At 43.4% G+C, this 18,728-nt stretch overlaps 1 protein-coding gene across 4 annotated transcripts in view; it reads right to left on the reverse strand.

The window, feature by feature from the left end:
- Window positions 1-18,728, reverse strand: part of OPTN (optineurin) — a 543,667-nt gene that overhangs the window by 256,628 nt on the left and 268,311 nt on the right. For all 4 annotated transcript variants that reach the window (XM_086919860.1, XM_086919852.1, XM_086919855.1 and 1 more), the window contains one exon: window positions 3,538-3,687. In XM_086919860.1, the coding sequence (XP_086775986.1) occupies window positions 3,538-3,687 (150 nt within the window). The remainder of the gene's footprint in view (window positions 1-3,537; window positions 3,688-18,728) is intronic.

An 18,728-nucleotide genomic window follows, 5' to 3' on the forward strand; every position in this document is an offset into this window, starting at 1 on the left:
GGGTAAAAAGCTCCTGTACTCTACTGCACACGTGCTATATATGCACTCATTATATATTTTCAGTGGTGATAAAAGATAAAAAGAAGACTAAGACATTGCTGCCAATTGTTTCAACTCCTGGCCAATACGCTCATGCAAAATTTATCAGAGCATGGGTTTTTATTATTTTGAGGTAGTAACATGATGTATTACCTTATCTAAAGTAGCCAAATTGAACAGTATATACGATTTTCTGGTATTAGAACTCAGCATGAATTGTACAACATCAACGGTAATTACCAGGATGTGATGTAGAGAGGTTAATGAGTTTGCAAATCAAAGTATCACTATCTAAGCATAGAAAAATGGAGTTATATACATTAGTTACTTGCTCAAAAACTGTTTACAGTGCCTGAATTGAAAGCAAAAATATCTTTAAGTTCTGTCTACTATGCCCCATATCTCTGATGGGCAGGGTGGCATCATCGAAAATAATTATCCTCCAACGGTTGCTGTAAAAGCATCAGACAATGCAAATGATGGGAGTACAGGACATTATACAATGTATTAAACAAATACATTCAAACGGATAGGGAGCAGGAAATCAGTGAGAAATGCACTTTACAATATACAGACCTCCTACTGTTTAGGATACATTTGAAGACCCTCCTTTTCACTGAAGCCTGGGCTTAATTCCACTTAGTTAGGGACCACATTTATCCGGGGGGGCGGTAGCTTCTCTCTCATAGCGCTTAGAGACCTGTTGGTATTAAGCGCTCTATAAATCACAATTAACAATAGCAATAACAGATGCCCATTGAGAAAGAGGTGCAGCTACTCTGTGCTGCAACATATGGTATCCTTGTGTAATGAGGATCGTTCAGATCACGAGACAGAAGAAAATAGGTAGGCCCATGAACCTAATGAGCTTTCACAAATCCTGACCAAGGATAAAGCGAAGGGAGATCAGCTGCCAATGCTGGTGAACACTCTGCAGAAGGTCTGAAGTACAGTGCCAAAACAGGAGGGTACAAACTAATACTTGTTTCAAAGACCCTGATCACGGTGACCAGAATATCCCCAGGGAATAATAAAGCAAGGTCTTTGAGAGCAGACATTAAGGTTACTGCCCAGATTATAGACATCTCATACAGAGAAGAAGATAGGTATTACATTTATTGACTTTTGTTAGGAGATCGTTAGCAACAGAACACACATTCTCAATTTGGCAGGACTGACGCATGGAGTCAGCCTAACCAGAGAGGGGTTACTAAAATTCCATTAGGGAAGGGCAATAATGACATTTTGTCTCTGTGTGACATGGCATGAAAGAAAATAAAGTACCAAAGTTTGAATAAAGCCTATTTTACAACACTATTGATATAAAGGATGAACTCCCAAAATCTGGCAGGATTCCCACAATAGGATGGCGTGCCGGCTCACTTATGGCACCTCAAGCGAACATGCAGGGAATTCCTACAGTGCCAAAGCTATGTCTATAGACATTCACTCATATCAGAAATGCAGCCAGCAATTGAGGTTTCTTGCATGGAGTATGGTTTATATCATTATCTGGCAGAAGAGATGGTTCCCTCCATGAACAAAACATCTAGTGAATAGGCAGAAGATCATTATGAATAAATAACGCTACATTATTTGAAACAAAGTCTGAGAGTCAGTATGTAAATAGAGACTGCACTACATTAATATCAAATTATAGAAAACCAACACACAGAAGCAGCTCTATAACTAGCAGGAAATGTAAGCAGGATTGTTGAGTACCTCTGGGTACCCCTAGTAAGCCCTATGGTGCCATCAAGTTGTAAACTAATCCATCTCAGATGTTTCTTCCAGAGTGTTTCCTAACTCCTTGTCGTAACCAAATAATGTATACAGGAGTCGGCCAGGATAGACAATCAAGTGACTCTAGCAGGGCTCTACTGCGACCTGGTACTTACTGGTAGCCTGCAAGTCTGTCATAATGCCCTATGACTCATTTATAGGACTACATCTTAGAGCTTCTGGAAGAAAATATGTACGCTCAGAAATTGAGTGCAAGAAGACAATATCAACCATTTACTCACAATAGGTACAATATTGTCTATGAAAAGGAAGACAAGTACACAAATGCTTCCTGGTCCAATTTAGAAAATGGGCCCTACCAAGTATTGATGTCGGCTAGTCTGGAGACATTAGAATTGTTCAGACTATGCTTGGTTTCTGCACCTATATTTGCTGCATAATAAGCCACTTTTAAAGCCAGTTCTTCGCCAGATTAATGGCTTCCGTCAGGAGGAGAGCCATGAAGTTGAAGTTCTGGCATAGGGTATGTGTCCTAGATGAAAATGTGGCCCATATAGATGGGCTGGTGGAAACTGTGCCCCATACCAATTGACTAATACGTTCTTGTTTGCTAGTAGGGTCAATGTCAATGTTCACTAAAGGACAGAAAGAATGCCTTTCATCTCTGCAAATCCGACATGACAATTGTTCACCGCAGGCTGAGGTTTGAATAAGTCTAAGGTGGTTGAAAAAAAATCCATACAGCCTATCTGAGATGACAGCACACTTTGCAGTTTGGCATTCTGATCACACCAGGAAGACAGCTGCAAGTCACTCGCCCCCAAAATCCCAACTAAAGGATGGACACCATCACCAGGTGCTGGGTGTATAAGGATTGTGTTCTAGAACGGCACCATGTCAGCCAATTGTCATATAGTCGAAAGTGGCATTGGTACTGGGTGCCATTCACTCTGTGTTTCCTACTCGTTATTCAGTGTTTTAGGCAGGTTTAGTTAGCTCTAATTACCCTGTAGTGCACTGCTCCACTAGAGATGGCCTCCCCTACAGATTATAAATGACAGTGTTTGGCATGTGTTGGAGAATGCACTTGCATAATCACTTTTGTGTGTATAGTATAGGCTGCATGTAGTTACCGATTTTCTATTTGTTTCTTTATTTTTCCATTTTGAACTTTTATTGTATTTGAATTTCTTTTATTTATTTCAAATTGCCAGTTGTCGGAGAATACAGCCATGTATAACATTTCACATTTACAGAATCTATGCAATCCATTTGTCTCTGCATATATTACGTTTGCAACCATGTAATGGGGATTAACCATGTTAGTTCCTCATGTTAATGCTTCATTCATGGATATAACCTTAAGATATTAACTAGTCTTAAAAAATGAAAAGAAAAGCGGGGCATGATAGGATCAAGTATATCTGTGGTCTCTATGCTCACGTCTTTGAAACATGTTCTGTAGTAACCCAACCAAACACATTCTCCTAGCTTATGAGTTAAGAGCCACTTCTGGAGAAAATGAACATATTGGCAATAGACTTTTTCAGATAGTTTGACATAATTAAAAAAAAAAAAAAACAATGGTATATAAATTGATCACAGAAAACAATATTTGTAAGAAAAAGATTTCATGCCCATATTAGCTGACACCCTTCTCTAATGTTGTTCCTTGAATGCGCTCTGCCAAAGAACAGTGCACTGTCTGTAGCGGGTCACTCCGAATTTGACTTATGCATAGCAAAGACAACTCACAATTGATGTTCCATTTTTACTTGCTCCATTTTGCTTTCTGACTTCATGCTTTCAACCTGAAGTTCCAACTTTTTATTGGCATAATGAAGTTGCTGCTTCTCCTCACAGTCAGCTTCCATTTCAGAAACTCTTCTGTCAAGCTGCTGGCACCTGAAACAAATAATAAAATGTGAACCACGGATCAAGGCATGTAAAGACATTTTTTTGTTTCTCTTGAATTCGTGGGCAAGATGTTTAAAGCCTTATGTTTTAAAACTTTTTTTCTCTATCAGAACCAGAGCATAGGGTTAGATCTAAAAGCTCATAATTACGTTTTACCATCATTCCCCACATTAGGCACTGCCCATCAAAAAAAGAATTATATCCTTGAGCAACTACAGAATAAAAAAAATGTATTTGCCTCCGTGTGGCAGGGAGCAATGGAAGGGTGCCATAATCTTTTTTAGTACAAGTAGGTGCCTAGACACCTTGGTGACCCTCTGCCTTCGAAACATGCTCATGCACGCTAATAAAGGTTTCATGAGCGTAAATTTGATCAGTATTAGGCACCCACTCACCCAGTGATCTCACATGGGATTATGGATAGCCAAGCTCAAAATACAGATGAAGATATGGACTGGTTAACTATAAGGAAAATGTAACTTTTCTGTAACTACCTGTTTGGAGCTTGCAGTGCTGTAGATGCACATGCTCTGGATATTCCTGCCATCTAGCCTTGGGTGCAGACTTTTTCACCTAATTTTTGATTGATGAACTTTAAGCGCAGAAGATCTATTGTGATATTTCTCGTAGCCCACAATGAACCAGGACAAAGTCTCCACCTCATATTGTTTTTCCCTAGTGGGTAAGCAATGCTAGTCGAGTGTAGCGAAAGAACACAGAATAAGTGTGCTGTACACTGTGAAGGGATACCTATAGGAAATATTTGAGATCGCTATTCACTTTCAGGGCGGAAGGAGGGCGCATGTGAATCTACAGTCTATGAGCAGATGCTTCCTGGGTAACATTTTTCATTCATAGCATGTATAAAGTAGATACGCATGCTCTTCATAGACTATACAGTAGTACCTCCTATAAATAGTGTATATCCATACAGTAGTGGTTATTGAACATGTGTGATGTTGACCAAGAGGCAGCTCAACTGAGGTCTGCAGTGGGACTATTCACTAAGAAAGCCATAGAGTGTTTCTTGAGAGTATTAGCCACTGCATGTACTACATGTAATGTACGCTTAGCTTAACATGTTTGGAAACATCTAACAATCCAATGCCTCCCTAAGAAATAGGGTTTTCTAAGTGAGGTTTTACTAAAAATAGTCGTTTCATTTTGTGGATGGACTTTGTTATACCAATAACGAGCATTAACGCTCTCCTCACAACAAGTGAATATTAGTCCTTTTCTGCAACAGTATCTGGGCGTAGGAAGAAAATGAGCAACTCAATTGTTTGGCTTACTTGAAAATGGGAAATCACCTTGGGAAGAAAGTTGGGGTTTGAACTGAAAACCATTGAACCTGAATAAAAAGTTTTCCGACGTTAGTGACTGCAGCTCAGAGAAGGCATAGCAAAAAGCAAGGCAACCTTGCAAAGCAGGAACTGTGTATACCAAGAGTCTAACGGTTCAAGAGGAGAAGCCATCAGTCTCGTTGGAACTTCATATTTCAGGCTATCGCTGGAGGGTTTTTTTTTTTTTTTTTTTAGGAATCACTCATTTAAGGCCCTCTATGAAGGCCTTAACCACAAGTATTTAAGAGTTAAATGTTCTCTATTCTGCATGCAAGTGCAAGCTGCCACTCCTGTTTAATTTAAATAAACAGAAGTGTACGCCAATCCTGTTATCTGCAAATGCAATAAGTAGCAGACGTTGTCTTGAACAGAGGATGTATGGGGATCTATGTGTTGCCCCAAACAGTAGTGACCAAATCTTCATCTGTAGCATAGCATTTATGCATGCATTATTGGTCTATGTGGCTCGCACAGGATTTGCATACCCTCCTCTGGGAGTTCAGGGTAACCAAATTCTAAGACCGCAGGTGCCAAATTGCTAAATATAGCTATCCAATCTCTGGACATCTGGGCCAACTTCGAGGCTCGGTCAGGAAGTCTAGTCCCCAGTTCTAGCTTTTGTTGAAGACACACCAACATTTCTAGCAGTATTGAGTACCAAGGTTACCTCACCCATTGGTGACACAAGAATAAGTATCATTCATAAATGTCTTTTTCTTCATACAATATAGGATCAGAAGCAGCAATGGAAAAGTGTCTGCAAATATCCCTGACCAATTTATCCACAGTGCATTGTACATGGACTATGGGTGTGTGAGAACCTGGAGACAAGGTTTTGGCATTTTGCACAGTGGCAAACACATTGATTGCTGGAATACCCCACCTGTGAAAGTACTGATGAAGTACTTGGAAATTCATTTTCCATTGTGTGCTTGTTGATGCGCCCTACTTAACTGCTTCAGCGCTGCGCAAATTCCTGCGCTGTGCTGAACGTTCCATTGGGCTTATGGAACCATGACGGAACGGTTCCGTCATGAGCACAGGCCAACCGACGCTCATGACGGAACCGTTCCGTCATGAGCATGGAAGGGGTTAACATGTCTGCAGAATTGTTTCCCACCCATGGCAAATGCTCTACTAGGAACCGAATGGGATTTTGAATGCCCCAATACCAAATCTATTGATTTCGTTCAAACAGCTTGGATGAGTCCCCCCTTACTTTTGGATGTAATACTTCACTGTCATGTCAGTCTTTAGCATGACTTTTTTTCCTCAAATGAAAGTATATAATCCTCTCAAAGCCAATTTGATTACTGTTGGATCCAGGTAATTGATGTGATAACCCTGTTGCTCCAACGTCCAGGTACCCTGACCGTCATGTGGATGAGATGTGCTCCCCACCCTAAGAGTGAGTGAGGCGTCTATGGTGATGGTCAATTGCAGTTAAGAGTCCAGAAAACCCTGCCAAGCAACATATATAGGATTTGTTTCACAACATGACATCTGAACCTCTGGCCTAAAGCCAAGAACCATGATCTAAGAGTTACACCTCAGCAGGAAGTTGCTATTGAGTTCCTTGGAGTTCACGTCAGCAAAATCTACAGTACACTGAATGTTCACATTCAATACCAACTTGTACTGAAAACCAGTTCCTGTCCCCTTTTGAAGTAGGCCTTGGAGAAGTCCTTTACCAATCCCACCCCCCCCACCTCCCATTTCCACTCAGGTAGCGATCATACCTAGACAGTAGTCCAACTGAATTGACAATCTTCCATTTTGTAGCTGCCCCCATAGTCACACATTTCCCAGCTTATTAAATCTTCTTATTCTCCTTGTCTGAAGGAGGAGAAACGCTGGTTGCTTAAGTAAAGGCCCTTTTTCTTGCCGTGTGGAACACTAAGGAGTGAGGTGGGACATGGTCCCCAACGTAAATTAGGTCATCTGGTGCAGCTTGCACATTTAATAATTTGTTTTCGACTTATAGGATGACGACACTCACACTGCCCATATCTTTAAAGTTGTCCTAGGTGCCCCATTTCATTCTTTTCAGCTTAGGGAGGTACTATACAGTTTTTCAGTTTTGGAAAGGGTTTTAACCAAGAAGTTGTCCCCACCCATGTTGGAGCTTCACCTAATGGTGCCGTGCCACCCTCTTTATAACTTCATGGTACACAATGGTGACATCTGCTGGGGGCACATTTATGAGGTAAGGCTCTAGATCTGAATCTTCTTGAGGATGGACGTGAAAATCCTCTGCTGGATGATCCCCATCTACGGATGTGGCCAGATCATGGTAGGGGTCATTAGGCTCATAATGGGCTCTCCTGGTCGAATTCAGTGAGGAATAAGAGAATAAAGAGCTGTGGTAACTGAGGAAGAGGTGAATTGCAAGGTGGTGGATGAGACTTTGGTGAGACTGGTGGCCTTGCCCCTGATCCTATTGGTAATGGGATAGGACTAGAGTTCAGAGATATCTGCTCCTCTAAAGTCAGATGTCTCTTCTTTCCGGGCTGTTTGCGTGGGACACATTCCATGGAGGCAGTCTAGCTAAAGATCTTCCCAGTTGGGAGATGAATTAAGATTTTCCTCACAGTGAACACCACTGGGAGCTCTATGGTGAAAGGAGGCTTACTTCAGTTCTATTTCAGTGTTGGGGGATGCCTCGAAGCTGGCTTTGAAGTTGGCTGTGTAGCCAATTTTGACTCCAAGGGTGGTTTATCAGAAACTCGGAATCCAGTGCCCGTGGATTGATGCACCGGTTTGGTGTGCCTTATCCAAGGCTTTCTCAGTCTCTTGAAGGCCGATCCTAGAGTTTGTGTGCAGAGATAAGGGTACAAGGAATTGGAATTGTCTGAGAGCGATGCTCTTGGGGGAAGGAATTTCCTCATCTTTAACACTGATCCTTTGGAGGATGAGGCCTCTGGTATCCCTGCAACGACTGAAGACTAGAAGGACTTGCTTCTTCCTCAACCCACTCCAGGTCTTCAGGACAGTAGAGGCCAGAGTTTCACACAGCTTTTCATGCTGCATCTTGTGGTGGCCCATGCAAAGTTTGCTGCAGTAGCAAATATTTTTCTTGCACTTAAAGACCTTACATGATGAGTAGTGGGCTCCTTGTGCTCTGGAGACAAGCAGAGGTTACACACTGGAATTTTTCGAACTATTGGTATTTCGTATTGCGTCCAGGTCAAAAGTGGAAGAGTACCTTCTCCATGACAGTCTCTGTATGGTCTGTTCCGTTTGACATAGTCAAATCAAACAGTGTTCTTCTGCTGCTGGATCTGATTTTTCGATGACTGGCACTGCTGAAAGTCTGGGGAAACCATTGATGGTTCTGTAGCTGAAATTGCAACATTCAATGTTAGAAAAAAAAAGCCCATCTGATGTGGCATTTTTGTCTTGGTGCATTTTGGCTAAGGGAGGGTTGAAAATAGATCCTGTGACCAAAATGTTCTACAAACAAAAACAAGTAGCAAACATTGGGCACATTTGTGTCACTCACTGCTTTATGGATTGTGATGTTTCACATCACTCCTAACTCTATGCCATCCCTTAAAAAAATGAAATCTTGAGCTGATGGATGATCAAATATAGAGCATTGTATTTAAACAAATATCACAATACAATATCAGTGTTGCACAATTGCCCACCTAGCTTTGTTCTCTGGGCAAAGTAGTAAAATGGCAAAGTTAATACACCACATTTTTATATTTGATCTTAGAAAAATGTAATAGTCCATGTTTACTGTGCTTAAAAATGTTACAAATTCCTAAATAATGTTCAAGGCTTGAAACTACGGAGTAAGATTTATTATTGTTGCTGAAATATGGTACTTGTAAAAAAAAAGATATGACCAAGTTTGATCTCAGAAACCCATTACATAGTAATAAGAAAGGGACAGCAGTTTAGCTTACAAATCTGAGAAAATTGGTAGGGGAATATTTTAAGATCACTATCCAATCATTAATGGTTACCGATTTGGTCCATGGAAAAGTACCGCAATACAACATACAGCTAAAAATGAATATGTAAGGCAATACAGAAGTAGCATTACACCACAGTTAATTTATATAGGACACTTAAAAGCAAAATTATATAGAAACCAGAATTGAACCTATAATGACTTTGGGGCATACAATATCCTGTTCACATGTTTTGGGAGCTCTCACAAAACCTTAAAATACTGGGGGTGTTAGTTCATTTTCATTGCACTATGATATTAAGGTGTTAATTAAAGATCAATTGATTTCAAAGAAATAATTGTGGCTGGACATTACAATATATTGGGTACATAAAAACTGTTTGATCACATATAGGAAGTTGCACCAGAAAGTAAAGGGGAAAGAATTTCCTCCTCTAAAGTAAAGTTTCCATGTAAATTCACAATATTTCATTTAATATATTTCTACAATGCAGAAAAGTTAAAATCCAGCCAACGTGTTTTGTTCCAATTGCTCCTGGTACTTCATCAGGGCTCTAAATCGTGTCTGGCGAGTATGTTCTTAAGTGATATGACTTGACCATCCACCCACATAATCTAGAATGGAAGTGCTCCACATTCAGTTGCCAATTTTGTATGGTACCTTTGTTATTGCCAAGGAACTCCATAACACAATAGACCGTAAAACTGCAAACTGGACAGCACGAGACTGGTGGACATATCGATACGTATCATGGAATCAAACATGTTGTTTTATGGACTTCCTTGGAATTAACGCAGGTTACCAAACCAAATTGTCGACTGAATGTGGAGGACTTCCATTCTAGATGTGGATGGACGGTCAAGTCATATCACTTAAAAACATACTCGCCAGACATGATATAGAGCTTGGATGAAGTTCCAGGAGCAATTGGAACAATAGTCAATGGCTGGATTTGAACTTTTCTGCATTGAAGAAATATAATAAAGGAAATATTGTGAATTTACATTGGAACTTGACTTCTTTCTGGTGCACCTCCCCATACGTGATAATTTGTGATCTGCTGGACAATGGCATCAAACAGCGGCGTGTGCCCGATGATTTGTGAACAGGACATTATACTTGTGATTGAGGTGCAGCCTACTCAGTCCACCGTTGTTTCTATCTCTTCAAAAATACTGTTTCACACTGATTTAGTCTTCTCACCAAGTCTCCCCAAGCTCGGTTTGACTGCTCTACTACACTACCCCTGGGAAGCCAAGATGGGTCTGGAAGCCCAACATTCAGTTTTAAGCTCTGACAATAACATTCTAGTAAGTTAGGAACAAATGAATTATCAGAAATGATACTGCCAAATACTTTAAGCAATTTCAGGATGTGGGGAAAGGCCAGGCACTGATCATTGAATACATCCATTTTATAAGCATGTGCCACCAAGGGAACCGTCAGGAGCAAACCCCTATTGGTGGCAATCCCTCAAGACCTAGACAATTACAGACCAATTTGTATTCCGACTAATCCTAGCAGACGCCAAATACAATAGTAAGTGGAGTGAAACCACAACAAATAATCAGGCTTCAGACAGCCCTTAACTTTCTTGACTTCAGTAGCCTATGATACTGTGTACCAAAATATCCTACTGAAATTATTCAAATGGAGTGATTGATATGAATGGTATGAGAAAGTGCCTCTTTTGACATGGTTAGCCCCACTTTTTGGTTGTTTCTGATGTGGTTTCAATTGTAGTGCACAGGGTCACTACCAACCAGGTCCCTTGTGCCAGTGCTTCTTCCCAAAAACCTATCCACAACTGGTACTTTTGCTCCATGTAAGTCCTGAGTAAGTGGTACCAGGGGTATCTAGGGCCTGGGAGCTGAAGAGAGTCCCCTGGCACACCCTCACTGGGACAATTCCACTGCACTTGTAGCTTGCATGTCCATTTGAGGTGAAAAACGACAAAGTCGACATGGCACCCTGTCTGGGTGCCATGCCAGCTAGCACTGCCTGGAATTATAGGTAAGTCACCCGTCTATCAGGCCTACCAGCCCTAAATCAGGGTGCGCTATATCACAGGTGAGGGCATAGCTGTATGAGCAGATATGCCCCTACAATATTAGGGTCCATTCCTTAATGTTGTAAGTGCCAGTGAACAGTTGTGGCCGGCATGGCTCACGGGTGGGGAGGCAGATAGGGGTCAGTGGGGTGGGGGCTACAGGTGAGAGGTAGCGAGGGAAGGAGGGGTCAGGCGAGGAAGGGGTGAAATAAAAAAAATTGAAAACATACTTTTTCCGGGTCCCACGTTTTCCAAGCTCCAGCTCCTGCTTTCCTCCCTCCGCAGGAACAGGAAGCAGGCAGCCTCCCTCCCCTCCCCTAAGTCAATCACAATGCTGCAATGGCAGTGTTGTGATTGGCTGGGACGCCGACCGAGCAGGTGTCTATGGGTAGGTTATTTTCTCCCTGTGAGATCATGGAGAGTGTGCATGACTGGTATGGCCTAGCCACTCCTCCCTTGCCCTCGAGCAGGACTGGCCACCTACCCGCCCCCAACAAAACCCTTCTTCTTCTTTCTCGCAGTGCGAGAAGCAGAAGCATAAAATGGTATTCGTAAGGAATATGCTACTTACCAGTATGCATCTGCTCTTGGCATGTAGGGCTGCTGACATTCATATCTGTGCATAGATCGCCGCCTAGTGTTGGGTCCAGATGATTGTACATTGTTGTCCTGGAAGAGTCTTCGAAGTATCACGAGATAGGTGGCTCCTCCCCTGGACTACAGTGCACATGGGCATCCTCTCCATCCTTAGATTGTTTTTCGCCATTGTGGCAGAGATGGAGTATTGTACAGTAAGAGATGGTCATGCAAGAAAGTAAGAAAGAAATAATGAATGCTACAGCTGCGACAGGCACCAGGGAGGAGGGTGGGGGATATGAATGTCAGCAGCCCTACATGCCAAGAACAGATGCATACTGGTAAGTAGCATATTCCGTTCGAAGCATGTGGGCTGCTGAATTCATATCTGTGCATAGAATGTATAGCAGTCTCTCCCTTAGCGGTGGCTACCTGTGCCAGTTGCAGCAGTCTGAAAAAGAGATTTTAGAACAGCCTGTCCTACAGCTGCTTGCTGTTTTGAATGTACATCTACACAATCGTGTTTTGTGAAAGTATGTACTGTGTACATGTGGCTGCTCTACATATTTCCTCTAGAGGAATGTTTCCTAGGAAAGCCATGAATGCCCCTAGTTTACGTGTAGAATGCGCTCTTGGGGGAACTGTTAAGGTGTGTTTTGCTTTAATGTAACATATTTGGATGCACTTAACTATCCATCTGGTTAACGAGGATTTTGAAATGGGGTTGCCTTTGTGTTGTGGTGAGAAGGCAACAAACAATTGTTTAGTCTTTCGAAAATCCTTAGTTCTGTCAATGTAGTATAGAAGTGCTTTTTTGACATCTAGTGTGTGTAGAGCCCTTTCAGGTACTGACTGTGGATTTGGAAAGAACACTGACAGTTCTATTGTTTGATTGATATGAAAATGGGATACCACCTTGGGCATGAATTTAGGGTTTGTTCTAAGAACTACCCTATTTGTATGTATTTGGATGAATGGCTCTTGAATAGTTAGGGCTTGTAGCTCGCTAACTCTTCTAAGTGAAGTAATTTCTACTAGAAATGCCACTTTCCATGTTAAAAATTGTAAATCACATGAATGCAATGGCTCAAATGGTGGTCCCATTAGTCTGGTTAAAACAACGTTTAGGTTCCAGACAGGTGAAGGCGGGTATTTTGGGGGAATTATTCTTTTGAGTCCCTCCATGAATGCCTTAATTGCAGGTACTCTGAACAGCGAAAGATGCTGTCTGTTCTGAAGATAAGCTGCGATGGCAGCTAAGTGTATTCTTATAGATGAATAGGCTAAATTGCAACGATGTAGGTGCAAAAGATAGCAAATTATATTTTGCGTTGAAGCATCTAGTGGGTTTATGTCATTGTTATTGCAGTAAATGACAAAACGCCTCCACTTCGCAGCGTAACAAGCTCTGGTTGTAGGTTTTCTTGCCTCTTTGATAATTTTCATACAGTCAGGAGGTAAGTTTAGGTACCCGAACTCTAAGACTTCAGGAGCCAGATTGCAAGGTTCAGTTGTTGCGGATCTGGGTGCTGTATGTCTCCATGGCTCTGAGTGAGTAGAGTGGGTGTTAGCCGCAGCCTTTGATGAGGCACCACGGAAAGTTCTAGGAACGTTGTGTACCATGGTTGCCTCGCCCATGTTGGAGCAACCAGGATCAGGGTCAGTGAATGCTGGCGTAGTTTGCGTGCCACTAGCGGTATTAAAGGTGATTGGGGGAAAAGCGTACGCAAATCTGCCTGACCAGATCATCCATATCGCATTCCCCTGCGACTGCGGATGTGGGAACCTGGCGGCAAAGTACTGGCATTTTGCGTTTTCCTTTGTGGCGAACAGGTCTATCTCTGGTTGTCCCCACTGTTGGAAGTATGGTTGGAGCACTGTGGGGTGAATCTCCCACTCGTGCAGCTGTTGGCTGTGTCTGCTGAGCAGTTCCGCTATTTTGTCCTTGCCTGGGAGGTGTTCCGCCATGAGAAAAATGTTTCTTTGAATGGCCCACTTCCACATGCTTTGTGCTAGATGTGATAGCTGTGGAGAGTGTGTTCCTCCATGTTTCTGTATGTAGTACATTGCTGTCATGTTGTCCGTCCGGATCAACACAGCTTTGTTGCATAAATGTACTTTGAACGCTTTCATCGACAGAAAAATTGCCATCATTTCTAGCAAGTTGATGTGCATTTTCTTTTGTTGTGCTGTCCATAGGCCTTGCACTGTGTATTGAAGGACATGGTCTCCCAAACTATCAGGGATGTGTCGGTTGTCAACACTATTTGTGGTACAGGCTCTTGGAACAGTCGTCCCTTGCAAAGATTTTGTGGATTCCACCAATGCAGAGAGTTGTATGCACGACTGGTTACCAACATTAGGTCTTTTAATTGTCTTTGAGTCTGGTTCCACTGCCATGCTAAGCACTCCTGTAACGGACGCATGTGCAGTCTGGCATGAGGGACTATGAAGATGCAGGAGGGCATCATGCCTATGAGTTGCATAAACACTCGAGCAGAGAGCGAGTATTGGGGCTTGAACGTTTTGATTAGTATCTGCATACTGTGTATCCTTGCAGCGTTTGGGTATGCCTTTGCTGTCAAGAGTATTTATTGTTGCTCCCAGGTACTGCTGTACATGGGATGGCTGAAGGTGAGATTTATGGTAGTGTAACGTGAAGCCTAGGCTGTGCAGTTGAATTGTTTTGGACATGTGGCTGGCACACTGCTGGGCTGACTGTGCTTGTATTAGCCAGTCGTCTAGGTACGGGTAGACGTGAATATGTTGTCTTCTTAAATGTGCAGCCACTGTCGCTAGGCATTTTGTGAACACCCTTGGAGCTGTTGTTACACCAAATGGAAGGACTTTGAACTGGTAATGTTGATTTAATAGCGTGAACCTGAGATACTTCCTGTGAGCTGGATGTATCGGGATATGGAAATATGCGTCTATGAGATCTAAGGTTGCGAGGAAGTCTCCCTGCTGCAACAGTGGTAATACTTGTTGTAGAGTGAGCATATGAAAATGTTCTGATAAGATGTAATGATTTAGGGGACTGAGGTCCAATATTGGTCTGAGAGACCTGTCCTTTTTGGGGATGAGGAAGTATAGGGAATATACTCCTGTACCTTGATGTTCTTATGGTACTAGTTCTGTGGCCCCTTTTTGCAGCATGCTGATGACTTCTTGCTGCAATAAGTTGAGGTGTTCTACAGACATAGGACGGTTTTTTGGAGGCATGTTGAGTGGTGTGGAGGTTAGCTCTAGGCAATAGCCATTTTGGATAATTTGCCTTACCCACTTGTCTGTAGTGATGTTTTCCCAGACTGGTAGGAATTGTTGTTATCGTCCCCCGACCGGTGTTATATGGTCTGGGGGTAGCGCTAAGGAGTCACTGCTTAGTATTGGTAGAGGATCTGGTGGTGTTGTTCCCTCGTCCTCTGCCTTTGTTATTTTCTCAGTATCCACCTCTATTGTTCTTTTTGTAGGTGGTTTGTGTCTTTCCCTTGTAGCTTGTGGTCTGCTGTGATGAGTTACCTCTTGCAGCCCCCCTGTAACTTGAGCGACGAAAGGAGCCCCTATGTTGCTGTGACTGTAGGGCTCCCATAGTCTTCGCCGTCTGTGTCTTTTTTCATTTTGTCCAGTATTGTATCTGCTTCTGGACCAAATAAATAGTCTGGGTTGACTGGCTGGTTTAACAAAGTGGACTGGACTTTGTTTTTAAAACCAGAAATGCGTAGCCACGCATGTCTTCTGATCATAACACTAGTGTTAATAGACCTGGCAGCTGTATCTTCCACATCTAAGGCACATTTGATGGAGGCGTTCGAGATTAGTTTTCCCTCCTGTACTAATTGTTCAGCTTGTTCTTTGTAAGCATCAGGTAAATGCTGGAGAAGTGTTTCTAAGGTATCATAGTGTGCCCTGTCATACCTAGCTAACAGGGCTTGCGTGTTAGATATTCTCCATATGTTAGCTGCCTGTGCAGCTATCCTTTTTCCTGAAGCCTCAAAGATTTTTGATTCTTTGTCGGGAGGTGGAGCTTCCCCAGTAGTTTGAGAGTTTGCACGTTTACGTGCATTTGCCACCACTAAAGAATCCAAAGGCAGTTGTCCCTTAATATATGTAGGGTCTAGTGGCGCTGGCCTGTATTTCCTCTCTATTCTGGGGTTAATGACCCTTGCCTCAGTAGTATCTTTAAATATGTTTCCTGCATGTTTAAGTACCCCTTACCCCTTTCAACATAGGTAGTGTTTTAACCGTTCTTTCTGATGTGGCAAAAGTGTCAAAGAGGAAATCTTCCTCCACAGGGTCCGCACGCATGTCCACATTGTGATGGAGGGCTGCCCTTTCGATTAATGAATTAAAAGCAGCTGTGTCCTCTGTAGGAGAAGGCCTAGCAGGGTATGCAGGTGTATCAGGAATGGGTTGAGAGTCACCAGGATGTACTGGGTCAGCCCATGGTTGAGTGTGACTGTCTTGGTCAGTGTCTAATGGGTAGCTGTATTCCTGATTATATTCCTCATCCACCTCTTCATCTGAGTGTGTGGGTGGGTGTATATGAGTATTGGTTAGGCCTAGTTGGCTGAATAGTCTCAAACAGAATAGGTGAGGTAGAACAGTCCCTTTTCTTTTTGAGTGGTATAGTGTAAGTCTCTTTCACAGTCTGGTCTGATTTTCCTCTTGTAAAGAGTGACTTTCCCAGAGTTTGGGTCGATGTAAAGATTAGACTGTTCAACTGATTCAGGGTCTGGATGTAGGACTTCCTGTTCGGCAGTTGTTGTTGTTTTAGCCAATGTCTTTTGTTTTGGTTCGATGCCGCTTTTTGGGTCTGCCGCCTTTGTTTTCGAGGAAGTTGGGAGGCCAAACTTAAATCGGTCCGATGATTTTTTGTGGCGCTACAGTTTGTTTCTGTAGTGCTTGTGTCTTTGGAGCCGATGTTTTTCCTGTGTCGACCGTTTTCTTCGGTTCGATTATGGCCTTGTGTCCTTGGGTCGATTTTGGAACTGATGGCTTCGGATCGACGCCCTTTGGTGTTGGTTCGATGGCCTTTTTTGGCTCGATTTTCTTGTGCTCGATTGTTTTCTTTACTGGAGCCAATGAATTGTCGCATTTTATTTTGGGGTTGACAATCTTCTTTGGATCGAGTCTCTCTTTTGTGTTGTCGGCCGTCGACGCCGATGTTTTCGGTTCGACGCCCTTTTGTTTTGGAGTCGATATATGGCCGCTGGTTTTAGGCTCGACGACCCTTGTATTCAACGCCGATGGATCAATATAGTTCGGCCCGAAGACTGTATTGTCGACGAGTTTCTTCGGTATCGACTCCGAGGGATCGACGTAGTGTGGCCCGAAGACTGTATAGTCGATCAGTTTCGGTTTCGTTTTGTGTTCCACCATTTTTGGTTTCGATATCACCAATCTCGGAGTACGTTGATCCGATGGCTCTTTGTGAATATTCTAAGCCTGGCTGTATTGCGGGGCTATAGAATGTCTTTCGAGATCTTGGCTAAGTCCTTTTGGCGATGCCTCGACCTGAGCCTGTGGAACTATGGAGGTAAAGGTATAGGCCCCCGTACTCACGGTTGGGCCGGGTTAATCACTGGAGTCGTCCTCTACGGCTCCCATCCCTTGTTTGTCGTCCCCTACCTTGACGAGGTCTTCTTCGTCTTCGATGTAGTAGTCGGAGTCATGCTCCGATTCTTGATCCGACAGTTGTTCGTATTCTTCGGCCTCGACAAGATCTTCTTCGTCGCCGAAGATATTATCTGGCTCTAGCGCTTGTTTCTGCATGATGAGTCTAGCGGCCCGTCGAGTCCGAAGTGTCTATTTGGATCGAAATTGGGCACAGGCTAGGCAGTCGTATTCGTTATGTTCCGGAGATAAACACTTGTTACAAACTGGGTGTTCATCGATATGTGGGTATTAGGAGTTACAAAGAGGACATCTTTTAAATGGGCTCTGTTCCATTGACGACTGGTCGCGTGGCGCCGAGAAGGCCCGCGGCCTGATTCGACGTCCCAAGGTGATTAAAGTTTGTAAAGAAGCTGTCGGCACCGATTCGAGACAATACCGACGATACCAAAGGCCTTTTGGCCTCTAGAGAGTGTAGTTTTGATTCCGAACTTCGAGTAAAGGAAAGTACAACCGAACCCAATGGCGGAAAAAATTAATCTAAGGATGGAGAGGTTGCCCATGCGCACTGTAGTCCAGGGGAGGAGCCACCTATCTTGTGATACTTCGAAGACCCTTCCAGGACAACAATGTGCAATCATCTGGACTCAACACTAGGCGGAGATCTATGCACAGATATGAATTCAGCAGCCCACATGCCTCGAACTACCATTTTATGTTTCTGCTTCTCGCACTGTGAGGAAAGCAGTGGGGCGACGCTCCTCCACCACATGGAGGAGCCACCCCTTCAATTTAAGCCACAGAGATTACATGGGCTGGGATCTAGACACCTCGAATTCCACAGCACCATGATGACTTCACTGAACACAGGAGTGTTTGTTACCAAGCTACTTCTCTCAATAAATCCACACTGATGCCATTGTGAGACTTATTGTACCATGTACTCAGAGGGCACCTCAGAGGTGCCCCCTGAAAACCTACCAACCCTGGTGAGGTCTCTGCCCGGCTGTAGGGAGCCAGCAAACACCAGAGATGTTTCTAGACCCCTAGGTGGAGAGCCCCATGCTCTCTGGGACCAGAAACAGTGCACATCCTGGGCAGAGGTGTTACCCCTCCTCCCTCAGGAGGTGTTAAACCTCCTCCCTCAGGAGGTGTTAAACCTCCTCCCCAGGATATGCCAGTGCTCAAAGGGGAAGCTTCAAAGCCTTGCCGCCTTTGTAAGGCAACCCCAAGCCTCAGTTGCTAGCAGCAGATGGCAGCCCCGGGTTACACCCCCAATTTGAGCGGCAAAACCAGAGGAACAACTTAGAAGCGCTAGGAGGTGTGCCAACTTTTGCCACTCCACCACTCAGGTGGAGGAGGCGAAGTTAAGCACACTTTTCAGTGCCCTCCACCTTGAAGCTGAGAGGACTCCCCCAATCAGGGCTAGGTCTATGCCCACTCCTACAGAAGGGGTGGTGTAATAGTAGGTGTTGTCAACCCTGGTAAGGTGCCCATTGGCCCTAGCTGCTACTCCCATAAAAC

The sequence above is a fragment of the Lissotriton vulgaris genome, chromosome 1_1 (assembly GCF_964263255.1).
Source record: "Lissotriton vulgaris chromosome 1_1, aLisVul1.2, whole genome shotgun sequence".
NCBI classification, from domain to species: Eukaryota; Metazoa; Chordata; class Amphibia; order Caudata; family Salamandridae; genus Lissotriton; species Lissotriton vulgaris.